The sequence below is a fragment of the Zootoca vivipara genome, chromosome 13, assembly GCF_965207765.1.
Source record: "Zootoca vivipara chromosome 13, rZooViv2.hap1.1, whole genome shotgun sequence".
Taxonomy (NCBI): domain Eukaryota; kingdom Metazoa; phylum Chordata; class Lepidosauria; order Squamata; family Lacertidae; genus Zootoca; species Zootoca vivipara.
The window spans coordinates 37502354-37525298 of record NC_142596.1 but is presented as its reverse complement, the minus strand read 5'-3'; the positions used below and the strand labels follow the sequence as shown (position 1 = coordinate 37525298).

Sequence of the window (22945 nt, the reverse complement as noted above, 5' to 3'; positions counted from 1 at the left end):
TGGTACTAGCACACTTGCTCCGACAGAAACAAAACTGATCCTAAGGGGCAGCGGGTTGAGAGCTCGGGGGTTTCCGTGAAGATTTCCGCGTAGCGTTCCGCTTCGGAAAACTTCGCGTTCCTTCGGCTCCGTGTTCGGCTGTTTCCGTAACAGCCGCCGTTGTCAAGGGTAACAACGCTCAGCATCTCGTTGAGTCGGGCTTGAGGCCCGCCAGGCCTCTCTCTCTTGGGCGGAGGTGGAGCTGTGAGCCGGTAAGCGACAAACTCGAGGGGGGACTGGGGGCAGGCAGGGATTCAACTTGGACTCGCTTCTTTCGATAAGCTCCTCGGGGGTGGGGGGTGGGGTTGCTGCTCGCGAAGGCCGTGGCCCGAACTGGCGCCTCTGGGGCCGGCCCTGTCCCGGGCGAAAGGAAGGAAACGTAACTTTCGTGCGCACTCAGGTTGTGGATGAATTGATGTGAGGGCCATGCTAGGCGATGGAGAGCGCTTCAGCATGTCTCTGTGTGTGTGCTTAAGACACCTCTGTGCCCATAATATTATGGCTCAGGATTGTCACCTCTTTTTAGGTTGCCTTTTTAACACCTGTGAGACCCAGGCAGTAATTTAAAATGCTCCACAGATGATATCTCTAACACCCAGCAAGCTCGTCAAGATGTATAAGAAAGGATCCAATGCTTGCTGGAGGAAATGCTAAAATTTTGACTGGTTCAGATTAACTCTTGTAATGAGAAACATCAAAAAGTAGCGGATAAGTTGGTTACCAACAATCTAGATACACAATGATAGGCATCCCAACCAAGAACTTTAAAGAACCAAGTAAGAAGGGGAGGGAAGCCAGAGGTCATTAGAACATCAGTAAGTCGAATGGCAAAGAATATGTTTTTTTCTTTATTATGATTTGGAAATATTTGTATATCAACAAGGAATTGAAACTTCATACTGTGATCTTATGTTAAGTAAGCATTTCTGTTGTAAAAAAACCAATAAAGATGAATTGCAAAAAAATAAATTAAAAGAAAATGCTAAGATGGCGAGGGCACCTTTTTCCACATGTGGTGGACACGTAAGATAGCAAAAAAAATTCCCCCCCCCCTCACTTGGCTCATATCTAAATTACACAACAGCCATCTCCATCTCCCCTCTTTGTGTGTATTCATTCCCATGCTTGCCCCAAGTGCGTAGGTGACAACATTTGACATGACCTCAGAAGCATCATCTTATGGAGGAGAGAAGCTCTCCTCCTTTAGCTCCAATATTCTTCAGCCCTTCAGGAAGAGAGCTGGTTAAGTTAGGATATTACCATAAAATTCTTCATTTAGTATTCTGTATAGAACAACTACTTGTTCTGGCCATTACTTTCTAGAAGTAAATAATGGTTTAGTGAATGTTTTATCTGCATTTTGGTCTGGGTTATTTATACAGTTCGTATTTCACCCCCTCATGCCTGGTGAATACAATGAAATAGGACTACATGAAGGTGAGTTCTATCACTCTGTAACACAATAGGTGATGACAGCAGTCAGCAGGTATTGTGAGGACCATTACGGGAAGCCTGTTGTTGTTTAGTCGTTTAGTCGTGTCCGACTCTTCATGACCTCATGGACCATAGCACGCCAGGCACTCCTGTCTTGCACTGCCTCCCGTAGTTTGGTCAAACTCATGTTCGTAGCTTCGAGAACACTGTCCAACCATCTCGTCCTCTGTCGTCCCCTTCTCCTAGTGCCCTCAATCTTTCCCAACATCAGGGTCTTTTCCAGGGATTCTTCTCTTCTCATGAGGTGGCCAAAGTATTGGAGCCTCAGCTTCACGATCTGTCCTTCCAGGGAGCACTCAGGGCTGATTTCCTTCAGAATGGATAGGTTTGATCTTCGTGCAGTCCATGGGACTCTCAAGAGTCTCCTCCAGCACCATAATTCAAAAGCATCAATTCTTTGGCGATCAGCCTTCTTTATGGTCCAGCTCTCACTTCCATACATCACTAACGGGATGCCTGACAAAGGCACGGGAAGCCTACTCTCAGTGAATCTGGACCAGATTGACCTGCAGGATCCAGTGCCTTTGTAGGAGATATCACATCTCCCAGCTCCTGGCTGGAGCAAGGGTTTTTCTGACCTGCTGGTGGGTGGTGGAAATAATGCCGCTGATGAGCTTCGGTTGACATATGCTGGATTTCCCCCTCCTCTTCTCACCCTGGTAGGGTGGGGGAGAGAAAGGCTACTGTTTAAATAAATATAAATTTAAATTTATTGTGTTTGCACTATAATGAAATGCAAAAATATTTAATTTTCTATAGCTTTTAAATATGTGGCTTAGACTACATTTCCTATTGATGCTCAGGACTTATTTTACAGTTAGTTTGTCTCTAAATACTTGTTTGTGTTGTAGCTCTTTATCATGGCTGTGTATGTTGATCATCGTATAGAAGCTCTCGAGTCCCGCGGACGCCATTCTCACATAGCTTGGCACCCTCAGCAGCCATTTTTGGCTGTCGCATCTATTAATTTAAACTCTGGTGGCAGTGTGGATATTTTTCTAGAACAGGTGAGCATTCTAAAACTTTCTTCTTCTTTTTTCTTTTTTTTGCACTAGCTTTGAACACTGCTGCATCTGTAAAGATACAGAAGTTCAGTTTAGTTAAACTCAGTTTTTATGTGTTATATATACAGTGTCCTAGTTCACTTTAAATCCATTGAATTACCTCAGGATTTATTACTTTGTTGTTAATGTGTCTAATGTTTTATAGGTGCTGTAAGAACACTCTGCCCACAGGCTTCTGATTAGACATGATATAAAACACTTTTCCTTTCCACCCTGTCTTGGGAAAAGAAAACAGAGGGTTTCCCCTCTTCCAAGTTCGGCCTTTAGAGAAAGCACCAGAACCTCTGTGCTACCTTCTGCAAGACCTGGAGAGAGAGAAGAACCAACCCTTTGTTTTCTCAATTGAGAAGAACGAGGAGGCCTTTTTTAAAGTTGTTTTTTTCAGTTTGGCTTTAGCAGAAAGCATTAAAGAATAATTACAAAAGCCCAACTTGTAGGAGGAAGAAAGCATCTTTCCTGCGACTGATGGGAGTTGGAAGGAAGTTCAACAATATCTGGAGGGCCACCCCAATGCAAACCCTTTCCCTAGTCACTGCAGAGCAAAACAATAGGCCTTTTCCCCTTACATTCTTCCCAGCAACAAAAATCAGCTTACAGTGTAGCTTTAATTTTCTTTTAAACATAACAATTAAGTGGAAGGTAGAAAAGGAGTGCTTCTTGTATCACACATGATAGGAGCTAGAATGACCTCTGGAGGTAGAACACCAGTTTATTTGGAGAACGCAGAATGCTTGATTTTTCAGAAGGCTGAAAAGAAGGAATATAAAAAAGATCTGTGTCATGTTATTTGCAGGGAGAGTATGTGTGTGATGCACACTTGGAAAGAAGCTTCCAGGCCACATGCCTCAGTTGGCATCCAACCAAACTGATACTGGCAGTGGGCTGTGAGATGGGGGACGTGGTGGTGGTGAACAAGCAGGACAAGGAACATCATGCGGTACCCTCCAACCATAATGCTGATATTACAATTCTAAACTGGAGTACTAATGGCACCCGACTAGTTTCTGGTGACAAAGTAAGTAGCAAAATCAAAATGGTTCTATGATGAACATAGTTTTAAAGGTACTACAGATATGCAGCTGTATAATATATAAACTGAAAGAAATGTGGAGGTGGCAACAGTGTCCTGGGACAAGAATAGGAGGAGGCTTTCTAAAGGACCAGGAAACAAAGTAGGAGGCCAATATTGGGAATGGAGTGCCAGAATCCACAGGAGTTAATGTTACCTAGCACTACGGTACTTTTCTAGCTTACTATTGACTTCTGAGAGTGCAGACAGTACAGTTGTCTAGCTCTAAACCTCCATTGGCCTATGTTTGCTGTGGGAATGCAGGGAGTTATCTATGAAATGGAAATGAATAGAAAAGTCCCTTTATAGTGTGGGAGCCCCTCAAGACACAACCCCACAGTCTTTTAGTGTTGTCTCTTGTTTCAGCATGTCTGAGCTATACAATCCCCATAGGACTCATTTAGTCTTTGCCATTTCGACTGGTATGTTGATGTGACGAATTCTGTTGCCAAAGTGTAGCACGTTGTGCATGGCTAACTGAAGTGACAGCACATTGTGTCTCTTGCACCATGTTCTGTCTGCATTTTCAAGAGCTGTGTTACCTCTTCCTTGTTTAATGCAAGGATATCAAAATAAGAGTGCAGGAAGGTCCTGAACAGACAGGAATATACCGTATTGTTGAAAAGCAAAAAGCCCAGTGTATGTTTCCACAGCTTGTTTGTTCTGTTTTGTCAATATTAAAGTGATATTTCTCTGCTGTATGTCTGCAAAATGAAAAAGAGGGTCAAACCAGGTGATATGGGAGAGCTATTATCAGGATCTTCTGGTTTTTTTAAAAAACCCAACAACATTTATAGTAGCTTGTAGAAGTGGCTTTGGCTCCAGAGGTTTAAAAATTTATTATTAAAATTGTCTGTTTCCTGTTTTGGAGTTAGTACTTGTCTGTGGGGTGTGTGTGGAAATTGCAGGTACCTGAAAGCCCACTCCACCCATGTTCCAAGAGGATGCATTAGCAAACTGAGCATAGATGTGGAATGATCAATGCATTGTAGATGAACAGAGGGCTTTTGCTTGACTACTTTTAAAAAATGAAAGTAATTAGATTAAATCACTGAGCAAGAGAAATGAAAAACTTTTGGGCCTATTCATGACCCTCATATGACATGGCAGCTGCAATTTTCTGTTCCTGTTTATTTTCTAACACTGGCTATCAGAAACTAATGTTGTCATGTGTATGCTGATGTCATGTGCTACAATGCACTGGATCAAGGTTTGACATACTGCTGCAGGAGCAGCCCTTCAAGTGCTCTTCTATTGAATGCCAATAGCTGATTTGCATTGTCTCTATCACATGCTGTTGGCATGTGTATTACCACCTTTGCACATAGCAGCACAGCTGGGAGATGTCACAGGCTCTTGTGCTCTGAGTGGCAAAGCAAATTGGCTCTGAATGTATTTTCTATCTTTGCTTATTTCCAGCTTTTGTAAACAATCCTAAAACAACACCACAATTCTCAGTATAAAATGCCAGTAATAAAAGCATTGTGTCAACTATCTTAATTTTTCTTGTAACCTTTATAGCTTGGTGTCCTTGTGTTATGGAGGATGGACCAGCGGGGTAGAGTTCAGGGCCCCCCTCTGCTTAAGCATGAATATGGAAAGCATCTCAATTACTGCATCTTCCGACCACCCCCTCCTGGAGAGTAAGTAGCATACTATGGCCAGACTTCTGATAGGCAATAGAAAATAGGCGGGTGCAATCGGACCTGCTGACTTCCTCAGTGTCCAGTCAACAGTATCTATGTTGGATCAGATCTCCTCTTATTTTGAATGTTTTTGTAACTCATATACTCCCACCATTTATGTTCATTAGAGCTTCTACTCCATCTTCTCATTGAACTTGCTTCTTACTGTTGTCTGCCTCCTTCTAAATCCTCTATTGGGATTAATATACCTTTTCAGTGTCATGCCCAGGTCCTTTGCCTTCTTATGAACCTGCTTTTCTATTCTGCTTTCATAGTCCCATCACCAGTTCTATTCTGGCTGCACTCCTGCTCTCTGTCCAGGTATAGTTCATCATTACCTGCGACTGACAACATCCTATCTCATGTTAGTGGCTTTTGAATCTCCATTTCTGTTCTTATTTATCTGGAAAATTTATTTCCTGCTTTTACCATTAAAAGTGTCTTTCAGTACTTAAATTTTAGTAAAAGCAAAATAAAACCAAGAAAAATAACAACAAATACCAAAAAGCAGAAACAAAAGCTATGAAAGACCCAAGAGAATTGTTTCTGAATGCAGTGTAGTTTTGTCAACATACAGTAAGCAAAATCTCTTTTGTTGTGGTAAGATCTTGTTGGTAAACGGGGGGGTGGTATTCAACTACCGTAAGTTTTACTCAGATTAGACCTGTTGAAATTGCCATATTCTGAAATAGCTGAGGTTTTCTGATTGATTTTTTAAAAAACAGCCCCACGGGCATCTTTTTATCCTTGGCAGTGACCCTGGAAGGACACAGTACCATGATGGCCATGACATTGGACCCTTCCACAGTGTCATTGCGGCGTGGGGCAGGAGGTGAAATGGCCTTGGAGCAGATTAAAAGTGCTATTTGTCAAAGAAACAAAAAGAAAAAAACACAAGCAAAGAGAAGGGCAGGGAGCAATGCCTCTGTTTTTTGAACATTAAACTTTCAGCACACCACTAGCACAAAATTAAATTGCCACATAACACCTTCAACACTTTCTTTACAGGTAGCTGTGTTGGTCTGACGTAGTTGGGGGGAAAAATTCCTTCCAGTAGTACCTTACAGACCAACTAAGTTTGTCATTGGTATGAGCTTTCGTGTGCATGCACACTTCTTCAGATATTCTTCAGGTATCTGAAGAAGTGTGCATGCACACGAAAGCTCATACCAATGACAAACCTAGTTGGTCTCTAAGGTGCTACTGGAAGGAATCTTTTTATTTTGTTTTGAATGCTTTCTTTATTTACTAATAATGTCCAGAAACAAGCTAATACTGGAAAATAGCAACTACTGGAAATCATGTTTGCAATGGTTTGAGGGATTCTGTTCCAGGCCTGGAGTGAGACTTTCCCCTTTGTCATAAGCGATTGCTGCTTATGACAGTTCCTCCAAGAAAGGAGCCAAAAATAACATGCTGTGTTGTTGCCTGCAGGGACTTGGTACAGCTAGCAAAAGCTGCAGTGAGTGGAGATGAGAAGGCCCTGGACATGTTTAACTGGAGAAAATCTGGGATGGGAATGCCTCTGAAAATGGGACCGCAAGAAGGGCTGTCCTTCTTCATCAGTGTGACAGATGGTACGGAAACTGCTGTAGCCTGGTGGGAAAAGTCACTTTATTGAGGCTTTCTTTGCCTATACATTGTGAGGAGGTAAAAAAAATAAAATCTGAAAGGAATGGTTTGGATGATCTATCCAGTTCAATTCTCTCCCATTCTTATGGTGGTGAAAGATATCAGTAGATCCTTCTTTTTTGCAGTTCTATTTTCTTAGACAAAGATCATTTGTGGAAACAGACTTTGTAACTGAATTTATTGACTGTATAATAGTATTTGTTAAACTGTATCAAATTTTATTTCTTAAGAATAGTAGTAAAAATTGTGATTCAAGGTGCAGTACAAGTTTCACCAACAAGGTGAAAGTGTCACACCCTTGCCAGTAAAATACTTTCCTCAGACTCCCTTCTATCAGACGCAACCTTACTATATTCTGTTATTTCCTTTCTGAAGAAGAAAAGGGCACCGTAAAAAGGGGCCTCTAAATCTTGCATGATTTAAAGCCACACTTGTACTGCTTTCCACTTGATGGGGCTATGTACCTCCAAATTAGCCCCTGTAAGAGATACAAGATGCCACAATATTGGTTTTGTCTAAATCTTATTGCTGCATGCCAAATGAGAATAGCATTCTTCTTCTTTTTTGCTTTTGACAAAACCAATATTGTTGCATCTACCTTCTCTTATAGTCTCTTAGTTTGTCAGTCCATAGCCCCACCTAGTGGTAAGCAGTAGAGTTACCGTATATTTTTAAATCATACAAGTTTTGCCTTTTCCCATACCTTTTGTGGGCCAAAACAAGGTAAAGGACAGAAGAAAATTGCCCATCTAGTTCAGCATCCTCTTCTCACAATGCCCACCTGCCTATGGGAAACCCTCAAACAGGTCCCGAACATAAGTGCACTCTGCCTTCCTGTGGTTTTCTGCAACAGGTTTTCAGAATCATTACTGCCTCTGACTGTGGAGGCAGAGCATAGCCATCATGGCTAATAGCCATTGTTAGCCTTCCCAGTGAATATGTCCAATCCCTTTTTAAAGCCATCCACATTAGTGGCCATCACTTTCTCATGTGGGAGCGAGTTCCGTAGTTTAACTGCACTGTGTGAATAAATGTTTCCTTTTATCTGTTCTGAATCTTCCAACATTCAGCTTCATTGGATGTCTACAGGTTTGTGTTATAAGGGACAGCTGCCTCTTGGGGGTAAGGGAGAGCTATTTGACTTCTCTAAAATCTACAAGTTGGTCTCCCACCATTTACGCTGTTGATATTGAAAGTGGGAAATACCAATTTCAACACTATCCTACCATCTCTTTATGGTGCATTAATTCTTTGCTGCCTTTTGTTTTCAGACCCTATATAAGTTTTGTCCTCATATTAGCACAGCTCTTATAAACTTTCCAGGTGACCTTTGTGTGGTTCTGCAGTGAAAGCTTTATCTACGGGGCAATGAAAAGCCCCAAACTGCACCTACCTCTATACTAATAAAGGATCTTGAAACAGTGGGTGGTCTTGCATAACGACATTCAGCACTTTGTATTGCAGTATCCTGGCCACTTGGAACTTTCAAACAAATCAAGCCTGAAAGTCGTGGAATCCTAATCAAATTACAGCTTTTCACAATGGTGTTCCACTCACCTAGGCTTTTCAGTCATTTTAATTGCCTGGTTGGGGTTTTTTTTTAGATCTCTGATTAAAAACCTTGAATCTCTCTATAGGAGCTTTATGCAAGTGGGGAGGCACTCTGTAGTTGTAATAACTGGCCATCAGTACAGGGAATTACTTTGTGTTTAGAAATTTGCTTGTAAATGTTTTCTCTGTGTTCTTGTGTTAAGGGTACAAAAAGTATAGTTGTTCCCTTTGTTTGTTTTGAGATTTCTTATCAATCCTTTTCAAGAACCATTTTGCTTCAGAACCCTTTCTGGTGTCAAATTGTGAAGAAGTAAACAAATATTTTTAAAAATAACAATTTCCTGTCATACATGGTTCTTTTAAAACCTGTTTGCAAGGTGCTTTGATATTCCTTAACTAAAGCAGTCAATTTTTTTTTTTAAAAAATTGTCCAGTAGCACCTTAGAGACCAACTAAGTTTGTTCTGGGTATAAGCTTTCGTGTGCATGCACACTTCTTCAGATACCTCAACTAAAGCAGTTAGCATATGAGGGACACAATGTACTACATTATTTTAAACATTATGTTTAATTTTTATAACCCACCCAGGTCCTTAGGATGAAAAAACCCAATAGTAGTAATAATACATTTTAGATGTGTCCTTAAAATTCCTTAGTTGTACATTTGTAAAATAAAATAAAATTTGTCGTAAGCTGTGGATGGAAATGTTTTTGTAGATAATGTGTATCCTACAGGAAGATGTGAATGGTTATAGCTCCCTGTTGTTCAATTGGTTATAAATTCTGATTTCCCTTTGTGTAATGCATGAACCAACCTTTGACAAGTGCCTTATAATAACTGTTGTTGTTTCCCCCCACTAACCTCCATTCCGGTAAACTGGTGTGATGCATTTCAAGAACTTGTAATAGTCAATATCTGTCAGGACTTACTTAGTGTTCTCTTGAAATGACCTGGCTATACTAAAACCAAGGGAGAAGCCTGTTTTGTAATACAGTATTATAAGTCTGTGGCAATATGGATACTGAGCAAAATAAGCTTGATCCTGTATTACTTTTTATTTAAGCTGGGTGTATTTTCTAGGGTGTATTTTGCTTCTGTAGCAATATTACAATGTAGCAGAATGAAATAACCTTGATTTCATTGCAGGAACTGTGCATTATGTGAACGAGAGGGGGAAAACGAGCCAGGCATTGATCACAGAGAGTTCAGTCCAAAAGCTGCTTTTCATGGAAAAAGATATATTGGTAATAATAACAGAGACTCTCCTCTTATCACTTCACAAAATTTCTCTTGAAGGAGAAGCAGAGGAGGTCTTGAAGGTAGGCACTGTGGGCTGTGTGATAACATCACTTAAAAGAGAAAATTGATACTTTGGCTTTCTGACAAGTCTGCAGGCTGCACAAAAGAATATTGAAGGCAATTTATTGTATATTGTAGAAATTAGGATTCCAGATGCTAGTTGAGCAAATATTCGAAGTGTTCTCTCTTTTTGAACATTCTTGCTTAAAACAGTGATACGCTGAGCTACACTGCACAAGGTTGGAGCCATGTATTTCAATGTATTTCAGCTGGCCATGAACTTTAAGAGAGAACACTTAGTAGTACAGTGTATACTTTACATGAATAATGCTCCTTGGTGAGGTAGCAGGGCTGGGAAAGACCCTTGTTGGATTGAGTTGCTACCAGTCTGAGAAGACATTGGCATAATTGGGACCAATGGTCCAACTCCATATTAAGACAGTATAAAACGTTCAGTGTGTAGCTGTCAACGAAACACTAACCTTAAATTGGAGCAACAGGAGGATGTCCCCACTTGCTTCTGCAAGTGTAGAACTGTCCCTGACAGTGAAGCAAATGAGGAATCATCTGCATACGAAGAAGCTCTCTGTGTGATTTGGGCAGGGTTTTTTCTCAGCCTTATACCCTTAGTTGTAAAATGACAGCAATTGCTGACTTTCATAGGAAGGATTGTTATGAAGATAATAGCTGTCTTAATCTGTCACAGGTAAAACAAAGTCTTGTGGTTCCATGAGGACTAATGGTATTTATTGCAGCATATGTTTTTGTGAACTAGAGTCCACTTTGTCAGATGCATCCTGTAATAAATTTGTTATTTTTTTATAGGACTATAAGATTCTTTGTTGTACAATTGTCTGACAACTAAAAACATCCAGTTGTAAGCAAACCAACATTGATACCCAAAAACTTACATTCAAGCCTTAAAAACATGAGCTATCTGAGAAGTAACCTCATTATTTACCATGATTCCAACCCAAGCCCATTGCTGACAAGTAATACAAAAAGAGTACCTTGTGTTTTCAATTCTGTCTCCTTGCATAACTTGTTACCAGGTGAAGCTGAGTGGAAGAATGGATCATCCCGCTGATATCATTTTGATTGACCGTAGCCTTCTTATAGCAGCAACAGGTGAAACAGTTCTTAGGTAAGAAAACTGGCAAGGGGGGCTTGGGTTAGTACCAGGTTGTGGGCTGTTTAGCTGTTTACATACTATGTCATTTTTCATATAAATTTCATTGAACAGTGTCTTTAGCTGATTGTGAACCATTTGCCCCCATTTTAAAGGGTCACTATATTGAGGGCCAATAGGAATGTGAGCTGCAGACTCAACAAATCTTACCTATGCCACACACTTGCTAGATGGCCTTAGGAAAGCCTCTTAGCTTCAACCTCTGCCCCCAAATATGTGAATAATAATGCTGTTTTAGCTTGTGGATTTGTCTGTTCAGTTTCTGTTAATTGGTTCTCATGGGAAACTTACAGATTCTTGCTTCATACAATTAACTCAAGGCAGTGTCAATTTACTCTTGGCAGAAAGCCAGGGTCTGCCTGGCCTGGAAACTATTCTCTGATTGGTTAACGACCAGCACTGAACTCTGTTATCTAGGAATGCTAGCACAGTTGTTTCTTGTTGGGTGTTAGGAGTAGGAGTGCTGCGTATGGTTGGAGAGAGAGAGAGAGAGAGTGAGAGAGAAAGAGAGAGAGAAAGAGAAAGGATTTATTTTGCTTTGCTTTGTATGCAGAAACTCTGCTGGTTTTATTTTCTTTTAATAAAACCTGTAAATAGTTATTCTGCGTCTAGCCGACTAGTCATTTCCACCTCAACTAGCTTCTGCGCTGTGCAGGAAAACTCTGCTGCGTTTGGGCTTAAAGCCACTAGAGCTATGCCTGACACGTCATAAGGGTTACTGGGAGAATGTATGTATGCCTTTGAACATTTGAAATGTGCTATGTAAATACTGCATAGTGTTGCTGTTAAAAGGATTATAGGAGACTTCCCAACCTGGTGCATTCCAGATGTTGGATTACAATTCCCATCAGCTCCAGCCATCATGTTAGGCTTCAGGTGCTTGGCTTCCTCCCCTCTTGGCCATAGATAAGCAGTACAAAGAGAAAGCAGTCTCTTACCAATAACAGAAATGCTTAATGCAGGCGTCCTCAAACTTCGGCCCTCCAGATGTTTTGGACTACAATTCCCATCTACCCTGACCACTGGTCCTGTTAGCTAGGGATCATGGGGGTTGTAGGCCAAAACGTCTGGAGGGCCGCAGTTTGGGGATGCCTGGCTTAATGAATACAGCAAAAGAGCAAGCCACTATTCTCAGAGTGCAGGTGCTCCTAATTAAGGTTCCTCCCACTTCCCTCTAGGCACTTCCGTCCTCTCGTCTCCTACCAACCTGATTTCTCAACCATTAAACCTTTTGCGAAGCCACCTTATCTAATCTCCTAGCCTTGGGACTGAGGCTGTACATCTTCCAGTGAGAGAGAGTCTGCTATCTCACTCTTTTCCCTTTCTTCTTATTGCTGTTCACCTCCCAGTTCTGCCCAACTACTGTATTATCTTCTGAACTGTGACCCTCAGCAAACTACTGTTCCAAATCAACACTACTCCACTGCTCCTGTGGAGTTTCAGGATCCTGGCCATGAGCAGGGGTAGGGGTAGGCTCCCACCATTCCTCCTCAGAGTTCTACTCCTCAGCCTGGTCTCTGACATGCCATGCCATGCCAATGGATAGGGATGATGAGAATTTTAATACACCCCCCCCCCAAAAATGTGGAGAGCCCCAGGATAAGGCATATCAATCCAGGATAAGACAGAGTATGCCATTATAGTGTGTTCTATCATTAGCTGCCAACCTAGCAGTTCGAAAGCATGCCAAAGTGCAAGGAGATAAATAGGTACCGCTACAGCAGGAAGGTAAACGGCATTTCCGTGTGCTGCTCTGGTTCGCCCGAAGCGGCTTTGTCATGCTGGCCATATGACCTGGAAGCTGTATGCCAGCTCCCTCGGCCAATAACGCGAGATGAGCGCCGCAACCCCAGAGTTGGTCACGACTGGACCTAATGGTCGGGTCCCTTTACCTTTATCATTAGCCTGTTACTTCCCTGGGGCAGTCCTAAGTGAGACAAGGAGGATTTCATTGTGCTTAAAGGTTGCTACAAAAGAGCAGAAGCTACACCAAAAGGGCAAATAATAATAATAATAATAATAATAATAATAATAATAATAATAATTATTATTATTATTATAATTATTTATACCCCGCCCATCTGTCTGGGTTTCCCCAGCCACTGTGGGCGGCTTCCAACAGAAAAATAAAATAAAATAACCGATTAAACATTAAAAGCCTCCCTAAACAGTGCTGCCTTCAGATGTCTTCTAAAAATCTAGTAGCTGTTTTTCTCATTGACATCTGATGGGAGGGCATTCCACAGGACGGGCGCCACTACCGAGAAGGCCCTCTGCCTGGTTCCCTGCAACTTGGCTTCTTGCAAACAGGGAACCACCAGAAGGCCCTCGGTACTGGACCTCAGTGTCCGGGCAGAACGATGGGGGTGGAGACGCTCCTTCAGGTATACTGGACCGAGGCCATTTAGGGCTTTAAAGGTCAGCACCAACACTTTGAATTGTGCTCGGAAACGTACTGGGAGCCAATGTAGATCTTTCAAGACCTGTGTTATGTGGTCTCGGCAGCCGCTCCCAGTCACCAGTCTAGCTGCCGCATTCTGGATTAGTTGTAGTTTCTGAGCATCACCTTCAATGGAAAATGATTCTGGAAAATGGGGAGGCTGGGGAAAATAGAAAAGGAAGAAGTGAGATTGAGGGGTGGGAAAAGCAGAGGGGGGGGAGGACAGAGACTGGGATTTTGAACTGGGATAGATTTGGTGTGGGATGAAAAATTGGTAAATTGGTATTTAGGCTGGCTGAAAAACGGTTCTGAAATCTTGGCTTGATGAAGGAAATGCTGGACCAAATGGGGGAAAGACTCCGGGGGGGGGGGGAGGAGAGGGTGTTTAAGAGAATAATGTTAAGATGTTTGGTTAGAAATATTAATAATATGTAATAAATGATATTTCTTGTGGGGGGTGGAGGAAGGGCTGGGGAAAGAAATTTTAGATTTGTTTAGTAGTAATGTTATGTTTAGGTAGGTAGTTGGGGGGATAGCTACCTATCTTCCTCCCTATTGACCTGAAGCCTCTGGTGGCAGGGGGGGCTCGGGGGGGAGGGGTGGGTGGAAGGAAACCCAGCTACAAAAATAGACCTCCCTTGGATGGTCACACCTCATAGGTTGCTCTTGTGGCAGGAGGGGGCCTGTGGGGAGGCGTCACGAAGAAGGAGGGAAATAATGTTGATTTTTAAGAATAAGAATTGGAATTAAGAATAAGAAACCCGCTATAATTATATTAAGAAATTATGAAAATCAGGAAGAAGGGATCTGAGGAAGTCACAAATACAATGTTTAACAAAGTAAGAAATTGATATTTTTAATTGTTTGTTTGTTTTTGTATTATGCTGGAGGATTATATATAAATAGTTGGGGGGTTCCCTATCCCAATCTCTCCTTTTGTCTTGGGGCCTCCTGGTGGCAGGGGGGTGTCCAGGGGCTAAGGAGAGGGGGGTGAGGACAAACCCAGCTTTACAATGGACTACCTTCGACTCTCAACACCCGCAGAATCCACTTGTGGCAGAAGGTGACTTGTGGGGGGAGGGAGGGAAGGTGGATAGAAATGTTTTTTAGTCTTGTCTTTTTTGTGTTATTATATAAAACCAATAAAAAATTTTTTTAAAAAAAGTTGTAGTTTCCGGGTCACCTTCAAAGGTAGCCCCACGTAGAGCGCATTGCAGTAGTCCAAGCGGCAGATAACTAGAGCGTGCAGCACTCTAGTGAGACAGTCTGCAAGCAGGTAGGGTCTCAGCCTGCGTACCAGATGGAGCTGAAAGACAGCTCCCCTGGACACAGAATTGACTTGTGCCTCCATGGACAGCTGTGAGTCCAAAATGACTCCCAGGCTGCGCACCTGGTCCTTCAGGGGCACAGTTGCCCCATTCAGGACCAGGGAGTCCTCCACACCTGCCCTCCTCCTGTCCCCCACAAACAGTACTTCTGTCTTGTCAGGATTCAACCTCAATCTGTTAGCCACCATCCATCCTCCAACTGCCTCCAGGCACTCACATAGGACCTTCACCACCTTCACTGGTTCTGATTTGAAAGAGAGGTAGAGCTGGGTATCATCTGCATACTGATGAACACCCAGCCCAAACCCCCTGATGATCTCTCCCAGCGGCTGCATGTAGATGTTAAAGAGCATGGGGGAGAGGACAGAATGAGGAGGAGAAAAGCTGAGGGCAAGATCTTTGCCTGTGGCCAGCTTGTTGACAAGGTGATTTCTTATCTGCCCTCCTTTGTACTTTCTCTGTAGGTTCTGGGACTTGGAGAAAGGTGAGAACTATGTACTGGATCTGGATGAGCAGCTTGGGTTTGAAATAGGAGAGTGCCTCAACTGTGTTTCCTTTTGCAATGCTAAAGGTGAGGAAGAACTTCTTTCGTTGACTTCTGATGACCCAATTATTCAAATTTGCAGTCCCATGGCATTCATTCAATTACACTCTGCTTGGTTGAGAGTTATCTATTGAAATTGCTATGAAATTTAAATGTAACTTGCTTATATATAGTATAAATGTGACTGGAGAACTGTGCTACTGGAATAATAATCCCTAACAGAATGAAGGAACTTAGAAAATAAACATATGAATTGTAAAACAGAGGAATTTTAACAGGTATTAGGTAGAACATGCGCCTTCACACATAGATTATTCCTTGGCCATACACTCGGTGCAGATGACAGGGCAGCAATTACTGCTAGTATTAAACATTATTTTGTGCCATTTGGACACTGAATGCTTTTCAGAATCAGGAAGAAATATATGGCCAAGCTGGCAAAGAAGCCAGAGATAGGTGCTGAGCAGTGGGGAGAACTGAAAGGCAGTAGGAGGTACAGATACTTTTAATACACTTCACTGATCAATTTCCCCCTAACATCCCAAGGCAGCATTTGTGCTGTGTGCCAAACATACAAGTTTTACCAAGGGCTATGGAGTGTTCTTAGTCCTGGACAGGGCCGGCGCTTCAATATAGGCAAACTAGGCAGCTGCCTAGAGCGCCAGAATCAAGGGGCGCTGCGCTGCCTGGCCAGCCTGCCCGCTGCCCGGCGCTGCCTGGAGCCGCCTCCCGCGTCTGCAGGGGGCGTAGTCGCCCCTTCTAGCACGGCTTCTGATTGGCCACGCCCGAGAGGACATTTCCTGGCGTGCGCCTCCGGCACGGCTCCCTTGAGGGCAACGGGGCCTTCAGGAGAACCCTTCCCCGCCAGGGCTTTTGGGAGCTGTGCGCTGGCTCGGCGGCTTTTGGTCCTCGCAGAGGCTGCAGACTGTGGCGAACGCCCTGCTGCTCCTCCTGCTGCTGCCGCCGCCGCTACCATTCAACGCCCCCCCCCAAGGACAGGTCCGCGCAGCCGGGCTCCTCTTCCCCGGTTAGTATGCACAGCAGGGTGCCATTCCCCCCGCTCCTCCCAGGTTGAAGGCGCCCGATGGGGCTGGTGCCAGTGTCGCCCTTTGGCGGTTTGGGTTTAATGTGTGTGTGTTTGCAGGGCAGGGTTCCAAAAGGCTTTTTGGCTGCTGTGGGCAAAGCTGAGGGGAAGGGATGTTTCCCAAGGGCGCACCCCCCTTCTGCGAATGCGAAGGACTCGACGCCCCGCCGGTAGTTTAAAAAAATGTAAGCTCGTTTTGTTGGCCCACGCATGCACAGGTTTCGCAGGATAGTTTGGAAAGCCCAAGCTCATCTCTGCATACGATGGGCATTATCGTTGGCCGCGCTCCACCACACAAACAACATGAGTTGTTCTGCTGGCTGCAGCTGCTGCCGCAAGAGCCTGTGCCGTGTTTACAGTACACAGAAATATGATTAGCCGGGGGGGGGGGGAGAAGGTGGTCTTGCCTAGGGTGCAAAAAACCCTAGCACCGGCCCTGGTCCTGGATACAGATTCAAGTTATTTGTACAGTATGTGACTTACTAAATCAAATTTGGCTAGCATAGTATTATGTGTGGCTGCCACTCTTGTCTCCTTCAATGTTAAAACTGAAATCCTTTGTTCCGGTTTCTCTACTTCTCCTACCCTTTTCCTCCAAGCTCTACCTCCTCCCTATATCCCCCTCAATCCTTTCCTCTTTTCACTCTAGGGCTTTATTACCCTGTTATCCTTGTCTAACTCCTCTAAACTCCTCCTTTCATTTTTTACAACTCGTGGTTGCTAGCTTCCCTGCCATTGCCACACCTGTAGAGAGTAGCAGATTACTTTTGGGGGGGATTCTTACAGTGCATACAATAGGCCAGGCATCCCCAAACTGAGGCCCTCCAGATGTTTTGGCCTACAACTCCCATGATCCCTAGCTAACAGGACCAGTGGTCGCGGAAGATGGGAATTGTAGTCCAAAACATCTGGAGGGCCAAAGTTTGGGGATGCCTGCACTAGGCAAAGGTTTACATGGCGGTGGGGAACTTGTGGTCCCCGAGGTATTGTTGGAACTTACAACTCCCATCTGTGTCAGAGAGCATGAACAGGATGATGGTAATCATAATCCAATAACCTCTTGAAGGTTCCCATCCCTTCCCAAACGCAAGTTGTGTTATACAGACTTGATTGCTTAGACTAGAGTCTGATTGTTGGGTTTTATATAGTCCAATATAAATGATGATGATGTTGGCCTGATCAGAAGAGTGTGGTGTATTTTGCAGGTCTCCTATCAGCTGGCACCGACAGAGGGAAGATAGCTATGTGGAGGAAAGTGGCATCCCCTTGCTCACAGGAAGCCAAGGACAGCTGGAAGCTTCAAGCACCTACTGAGCTTGAGGGGAATATAATTCAAATACAGGTGAAACAGTGAATATATTCCTTTTTACTTTTTTTGTTTATTTAGGTGTAATAGTGTGTACCAAGGAGGATGCATTCACCAGTAAGCAGGTTTGGTGCACAGATTAAACTGCCTGAAACAGGCTGCTGCCACCCTTCCTCCTTGCTCTTCTCTCCCAACCCCTATTTTAAGTAGGTATGCATATATATAATTACATGTCCAATTATAGTAGAGTAGGGCTGGACTCTCGTTGGGCAGATGTGTGCCTCTGATTTCTGGAACTTTTATGAATCTTGCTGGTTTCCCCTCCCGACCTATTTGGCGCATTGGTTTCACTTGACTCATGGTTCCTGAATCGCTTGCAAAAGGAAACATCTGTACATTTCCCAGTCCACCCCAACTGTATTTAAAAATTATTTCACAGAGGACAAAACCATGACAAATTTTTGTATCTGACAAGATTTCATGAGCTGACAACTAGTTTTTCATCAAAATTCCATTGGATATATCTTTCCACATAAGAGGAGCTTTGTAAGCTATAGAAGTCACATTATTCAGAGGTAAAATTAAAACAATTTGGGAACGGCTTTCAGAATTTCTATACCAGGCATCCCCAAACTGCGGCCCTCCGGATGTTTTGGCCTACAACTCTCATGATCCCTAGCTAACAGGACCAGTGGTCAGGAAGATGGAAATTGTAGTCCAAAACATCTGGAGGGCCGAAGTTTGGGGATGCCTGTTCTATACACTCTGTCATATCAGAAGTTACAGTATTAACCAGTCTCGCCCAGTCATGCTGCCTTGAGTATGAGCTGTAAAAGAGAGCCCCTCCATACTACTAGACAAACCTCTTCTTCACATTATTAGACTCTAGAGCAGTAGGTGGGGAACCTGTGTCTCTCCAGATGTTGCTGAACTACAACTTCCATCATCCCTGAACATTGACTGTGCTGTCTGGCACTGATGGGAGTAGGATGTCTAGAGGGCCATGAGTTTCCCATTGTTTGGAATAAGTGGAACCAAATGTTCTATTTTGAGTGGTAACTTGCACAGAGACGAGGGAGATAATAATAATAATAATAATAATAATTAATAATAATAATAATTAATAATAATAATTAATAATTAATAATAATATTGTTTGTTTATTATTTATACCCCGCCCACCTGGCTGGGATTCCCCAGCCACTCAGGGCAGCTCTCAACAGAATATTAAAAACATGATAAAGGATCAAACATTTTTTTAAAATGACTCCATCGGTACAGATGTTGCTTCAGCAGCAGTCATTCTCAGACCAAGCTTTAAATAGGAACTACAGCGCTATCTCAATAGCTAGCTCTGCTTTTGCTGAGAGGGGACTCTTGATTTAAAGGGGTCCAACCTGCTTTAGCACTCTGACTCTCATGGAGCAGGGGAGATTGTAATTATGCTAGGACTTCACTCAGGAATCCCCTAAGTCAAAGAAGGGCCATGGGGTAGTGGCAGCACAGGCTCATCTTGTATCAGTGCTTCCAGTTGGCTAGGTCCTCCTGGGGCTGGCCCAGAAGGCAATTCCCATTCCACTCCAAATCCACAAGCATGAAAACTGCTATAGAATTTTGAACTTCACTGAGTGAAGGTTTAAAAAGAAATAATGTAGGTGGTATTTGCTTTTTGCTCATGCTTTTTTTTAAAGAATCTAATGCTCTAGTTCAAATGCATTGTGTTAATTTTCTAATTTAAAATGAGTTACTTGTTGTACTTAATCTCTCTTTCTTCATATTGTCTCTAGTGGGGATCCAAAAAAAATTTGTTGGCTGTGAACACAGGCAGCTCTGTAGCAATCCTTAATGAACAGGCAATGTTGTCACACTTTCACCAGCAAGTGGCAGTGGTGCAAATTTCACCAAACCTATTCAATATTACCTCCTTCAGCACAGGAATGACTGACAACCTTCGCATCGACATGCACGTGAATGGAGTGTGTTGCACTAAGGTAACTTGCATCACTGCCAATAGATTTTCTTGTCAGGTTGGGGTTCTTTGTCGGGGGATGGAAAATATGTTGCTTGTTTATTTAAAAAAAGAAGAAGGATGCAGAGCAGCAGTAACAATGGATACAGCAGCCAGTAAAGCACATACTGTGCAGGCAAGTACAACTAAACAAACACACAATAAATGAGATGAAGCCGCCAGAGTTAACTACCAAAACCTTGAGCAGACAGGACATTCCTAAAGGATAACTACAAATGTTTCAGGCAGACCTTCCTTGGGGTTCCCACAGTTGGGTTAGAAGCCTAGAAGCTCTTTGGTAGCTACTCTGATAATTCTGCAAGCAAGGATACCTGGACTCTAATTATAATCTCAGCTGTTTGGCAAGTTCATTTAGGTGCAGACAGCACTCTGTTATCATCTTTTGTGCAAAAACAAAACTGCAAGGTTTTCCTCAAGAGAGAGGGAGCATATGACAGTCAACTGCTATAGCAAGGCTTTTCCAGCCTGCAAATCCCAACGCCCTTCTACTGTTGCCTGTAGGGAGGAAAATTACCGTAGGGTTTTCCTAGCCCCCTGATGTTAACATAAATATTTACATTGGTGCAGAGGGAAGTGGATTTGAAGCTTTGTTGCTGTTGCATGACATCTAAACAAGTCTAGCAGTTCAGAGCAAAGCCTTGTCTGTATGGATGTAACATCCTTTCCTAGCAACAAGACGCAGAACACCTTCACTGCTTTCTTACTGTCTTAGTCTGAAGAAGCTCATTGTATTCATTTTACATATTTACTGTCAGATTGATCTGGTATTTTATTGCAATTTATTGCTAAATTAGTCCTGGGTTGCTAGTAGTAAAGGGTGGTAGCATTTAGCAAAAACTTGTTTTATGTATTTTCTGTTTGCAAAGCACAAGTTTTAAGATACATTTTTTTAAAATTCTGTGGCAAACCTTAGGATGCTGTAGCATTCTGGAATGGAAAGCAAGTTGCTATATTCGAACTCTCAGCTGCCACTGCACGAAATTCAGGTAATATGAATGGACTTCAGCAGAGTAACTTGTGAGTGTAGATGTTGGATACAAAGTACGCTGAGGATGTATATACAGTCAAAGTATGCATGTATGTATGTATGTATTTAATATTTACAATCCATCCTTTCTCCAGGGTGCTTTTGTTTTTTTGCCTTGTGATATAGGCCGTGCTGGAAGGTAGTGCTTTTCCCAAGACTACTTAGTGATGAGTGGAGATTTCCCACATCCAGACTCAGTACCTCTCCATATACAGTCTTCTTTTATATATATTACCAGTTTGCACAATATAAATGGTGGCCTAGGCAGCAGAGTCATAAAAGTATGCAGAATATAATTACCAAAGACTGAGCACATGAATTCACTATGTTCAGGAGGCTGCGTCCCTGGTGCTCTTTTTATTGGATCTGGTTAAAAAGCAGGCATTGTATGTTTTGTAAACTCTGAATAGTATTGAAGTCAAATAGGTGCAGTAGGATCCAATATTCTTTCCTGCCCATGCTACCTTATGAGCCTTATTTAATATGGCACCGAGGAAGTACTGTATCTGGAAAGACTTTCTGTAGTGCAATTTACTGTACTTAAAAATATAGCCTCATTTACATTTTTGCAATTGATCTTGGATAGAATTAATCCATGAAAGACAAGGTAGGAGAAAAGTAGTGATCATTTTGCTGAGTGCTACACTGATTGATGGAAGAATGTGATGATGATTAACTGGAAATTACACATATTTTATGGACCATCTGGATGCAACTCTTAACTGTTTCTTTCAATAGGTTGTGATTGTAATGGAGAAGTTCTCTCTTATGTGGTTCCAGGTTCTTTCCCTTGTGATTCCCCCGTGCTGGCTATGCATGAAGAAAATCTTTACACAGTTGAGCCAAATCGTGTTCAAGTTCGCACCTGGCAGGTAAGCAAGCCAATTTTTATGTGAGGATGATTGCAGGTGGCTGCCTCATAACGAAGGGTGGCGGGGCGACATTTGGTAGCAGCACCAAAGGCAGTCTTACCAATACAATCAGGCCAGTTAACAGTAATGTCATTGTTTAACCTTCCTGCCAAACCTGCTTACATAAAAGTGGCGATGATTAGATCAGAACGGCGCACTTGGCAGCCTAATCCTATGTAGAGACACAGAGGGCCACTAAAATTAATTAAAAATGGCCTTTCCCCTTTATCTCTGCCCTATCCAACATGTACATTCCCCTCCCATTTTTCCTCAGTTGGAGAAAAATACCCTGAGGAAAAGATATAATTTTTCCAGTCTCTTCCCCCCCACCCCCATTTCATTTCATTTGTGTGCTATGGTTCCCTATAGAACTGAGGTAGGAAACCTCCAAATTTTCTTGGACTCCAATTCCCATCAATCGCAACTGGCATGGCCAGTGGTCAGGGCTCCATCAGGAGGAAGGGCAGGATATAACTCGAATAAATAAAATGTATGGCAGTTGTAGTTCAGTGACATCCGAAGGGCGTCAGCTTCCCCATCCCTACTGTAGCAGAAGAAGTTAAGTACTAGGCTCCCATGCTGGGACAATGGAATACTTCATAATTTGTTATTTCTTTCCTATGAGTGTGTGTGCTGATGACACACACCATTCAGACATCTATTTTGGAAACTGTGACCCCAGATATTTAGATAGATAGATAGATAGATAGATCCTACAGTTAATATGTGATGTTAAAGTTTCAGATTGGTAGAACTGGATAGTTGTGGAGGGTACCTTTTTTCTTTTCAAACATTTTGATGTCTTTGTTAGATATGGTGCTGTGGGTCTACTTGATAATAAGTCAAAATGGTATTTTGTGGTAATATATAAATGAAAGGAAAGTGATGGTTTTAAAGTTGCTGCTCTTTTTCTCTGCCAGGGCACTGTAAAGCAGCTGCTGGTGTTCCCTGAATCTGAAGGGAATCCATGCCTCCTGAATGTCTGTGGAAATTTCTTGACTGTGGGAACAGACCTGGCTCACTTTAAAATCTTTGATCTTTCTCGCAGGTACAAATAAGCAATTACTGGAACTTGATTATATATATTTTGGTTCCTTTTTAAATGTAAAGTTCATTGAAATATTATTCTTCACACTAAAATATATGGGGTAGATTTTTGCTGTTTTATAGATTTATGTATTGAATATAAACTGAATTTCTTAAGAAGTACAATTGTGTGGCAGAGATGACCTGTAGTGACTCAGAATTTGCAAT

The 22945-nt window shown here is 42.6% G+C and overlaps 1 protein-coding gene across 3 annotated transcripts in view; it reads left to right on the top strand.

The window, feature by feature from the left end:
* Positions 1-129: 129 nt before the first annotated feature.
* Positions 130-22945, top strand: part of IFT140 (intraflagellar transport 140) — an 88780-nt gene continuing 65964 nt past the window's right edge. For all 3 annotated transcript variants that reach the window (XM_088656631.1, XM_088656632.1, XM_035130435.3), the window contains exons 1-13: positions 130-251; positions 2385-2540; positions 3391-3612; positions 5188-5309; positions 6786-6928; positions 9681-9853; positions 10886-10977; positions 15255-15361; positions 17624-17760; positions 19512-19715; positions 20667-20739; positions 21561-21652; positions 22612-22739. In XM_088656631.1, coding sequence (XP_088512757.1) covers positions 2394-2540; positions 3391-3612; positions 5188-5309; positions 6786-6928; positions 9681-9853; positions 10886-10977; positions 15255-15361; positions 17624-17760; positions 19512-19715; positions 20667-20739; positions 21561-21652; positions 22612-22739 — 1640 coding nt within the window. In that variant the 5' untranslated portion in view covers positions 130-251; positions 2385-2393. The remainder of the gene's footprint in view (positions 252-2384; positions 2541-3390; positions 3613-5187; positions 5310-6785; positions 6929-9680; positions 9854-10885; positions 10978-15254; positions 15362-17623; positions 17761-19511; positions 19716-20666; positions 20740-21560; positions 21653-22611; positions 22740-22945) is intronic.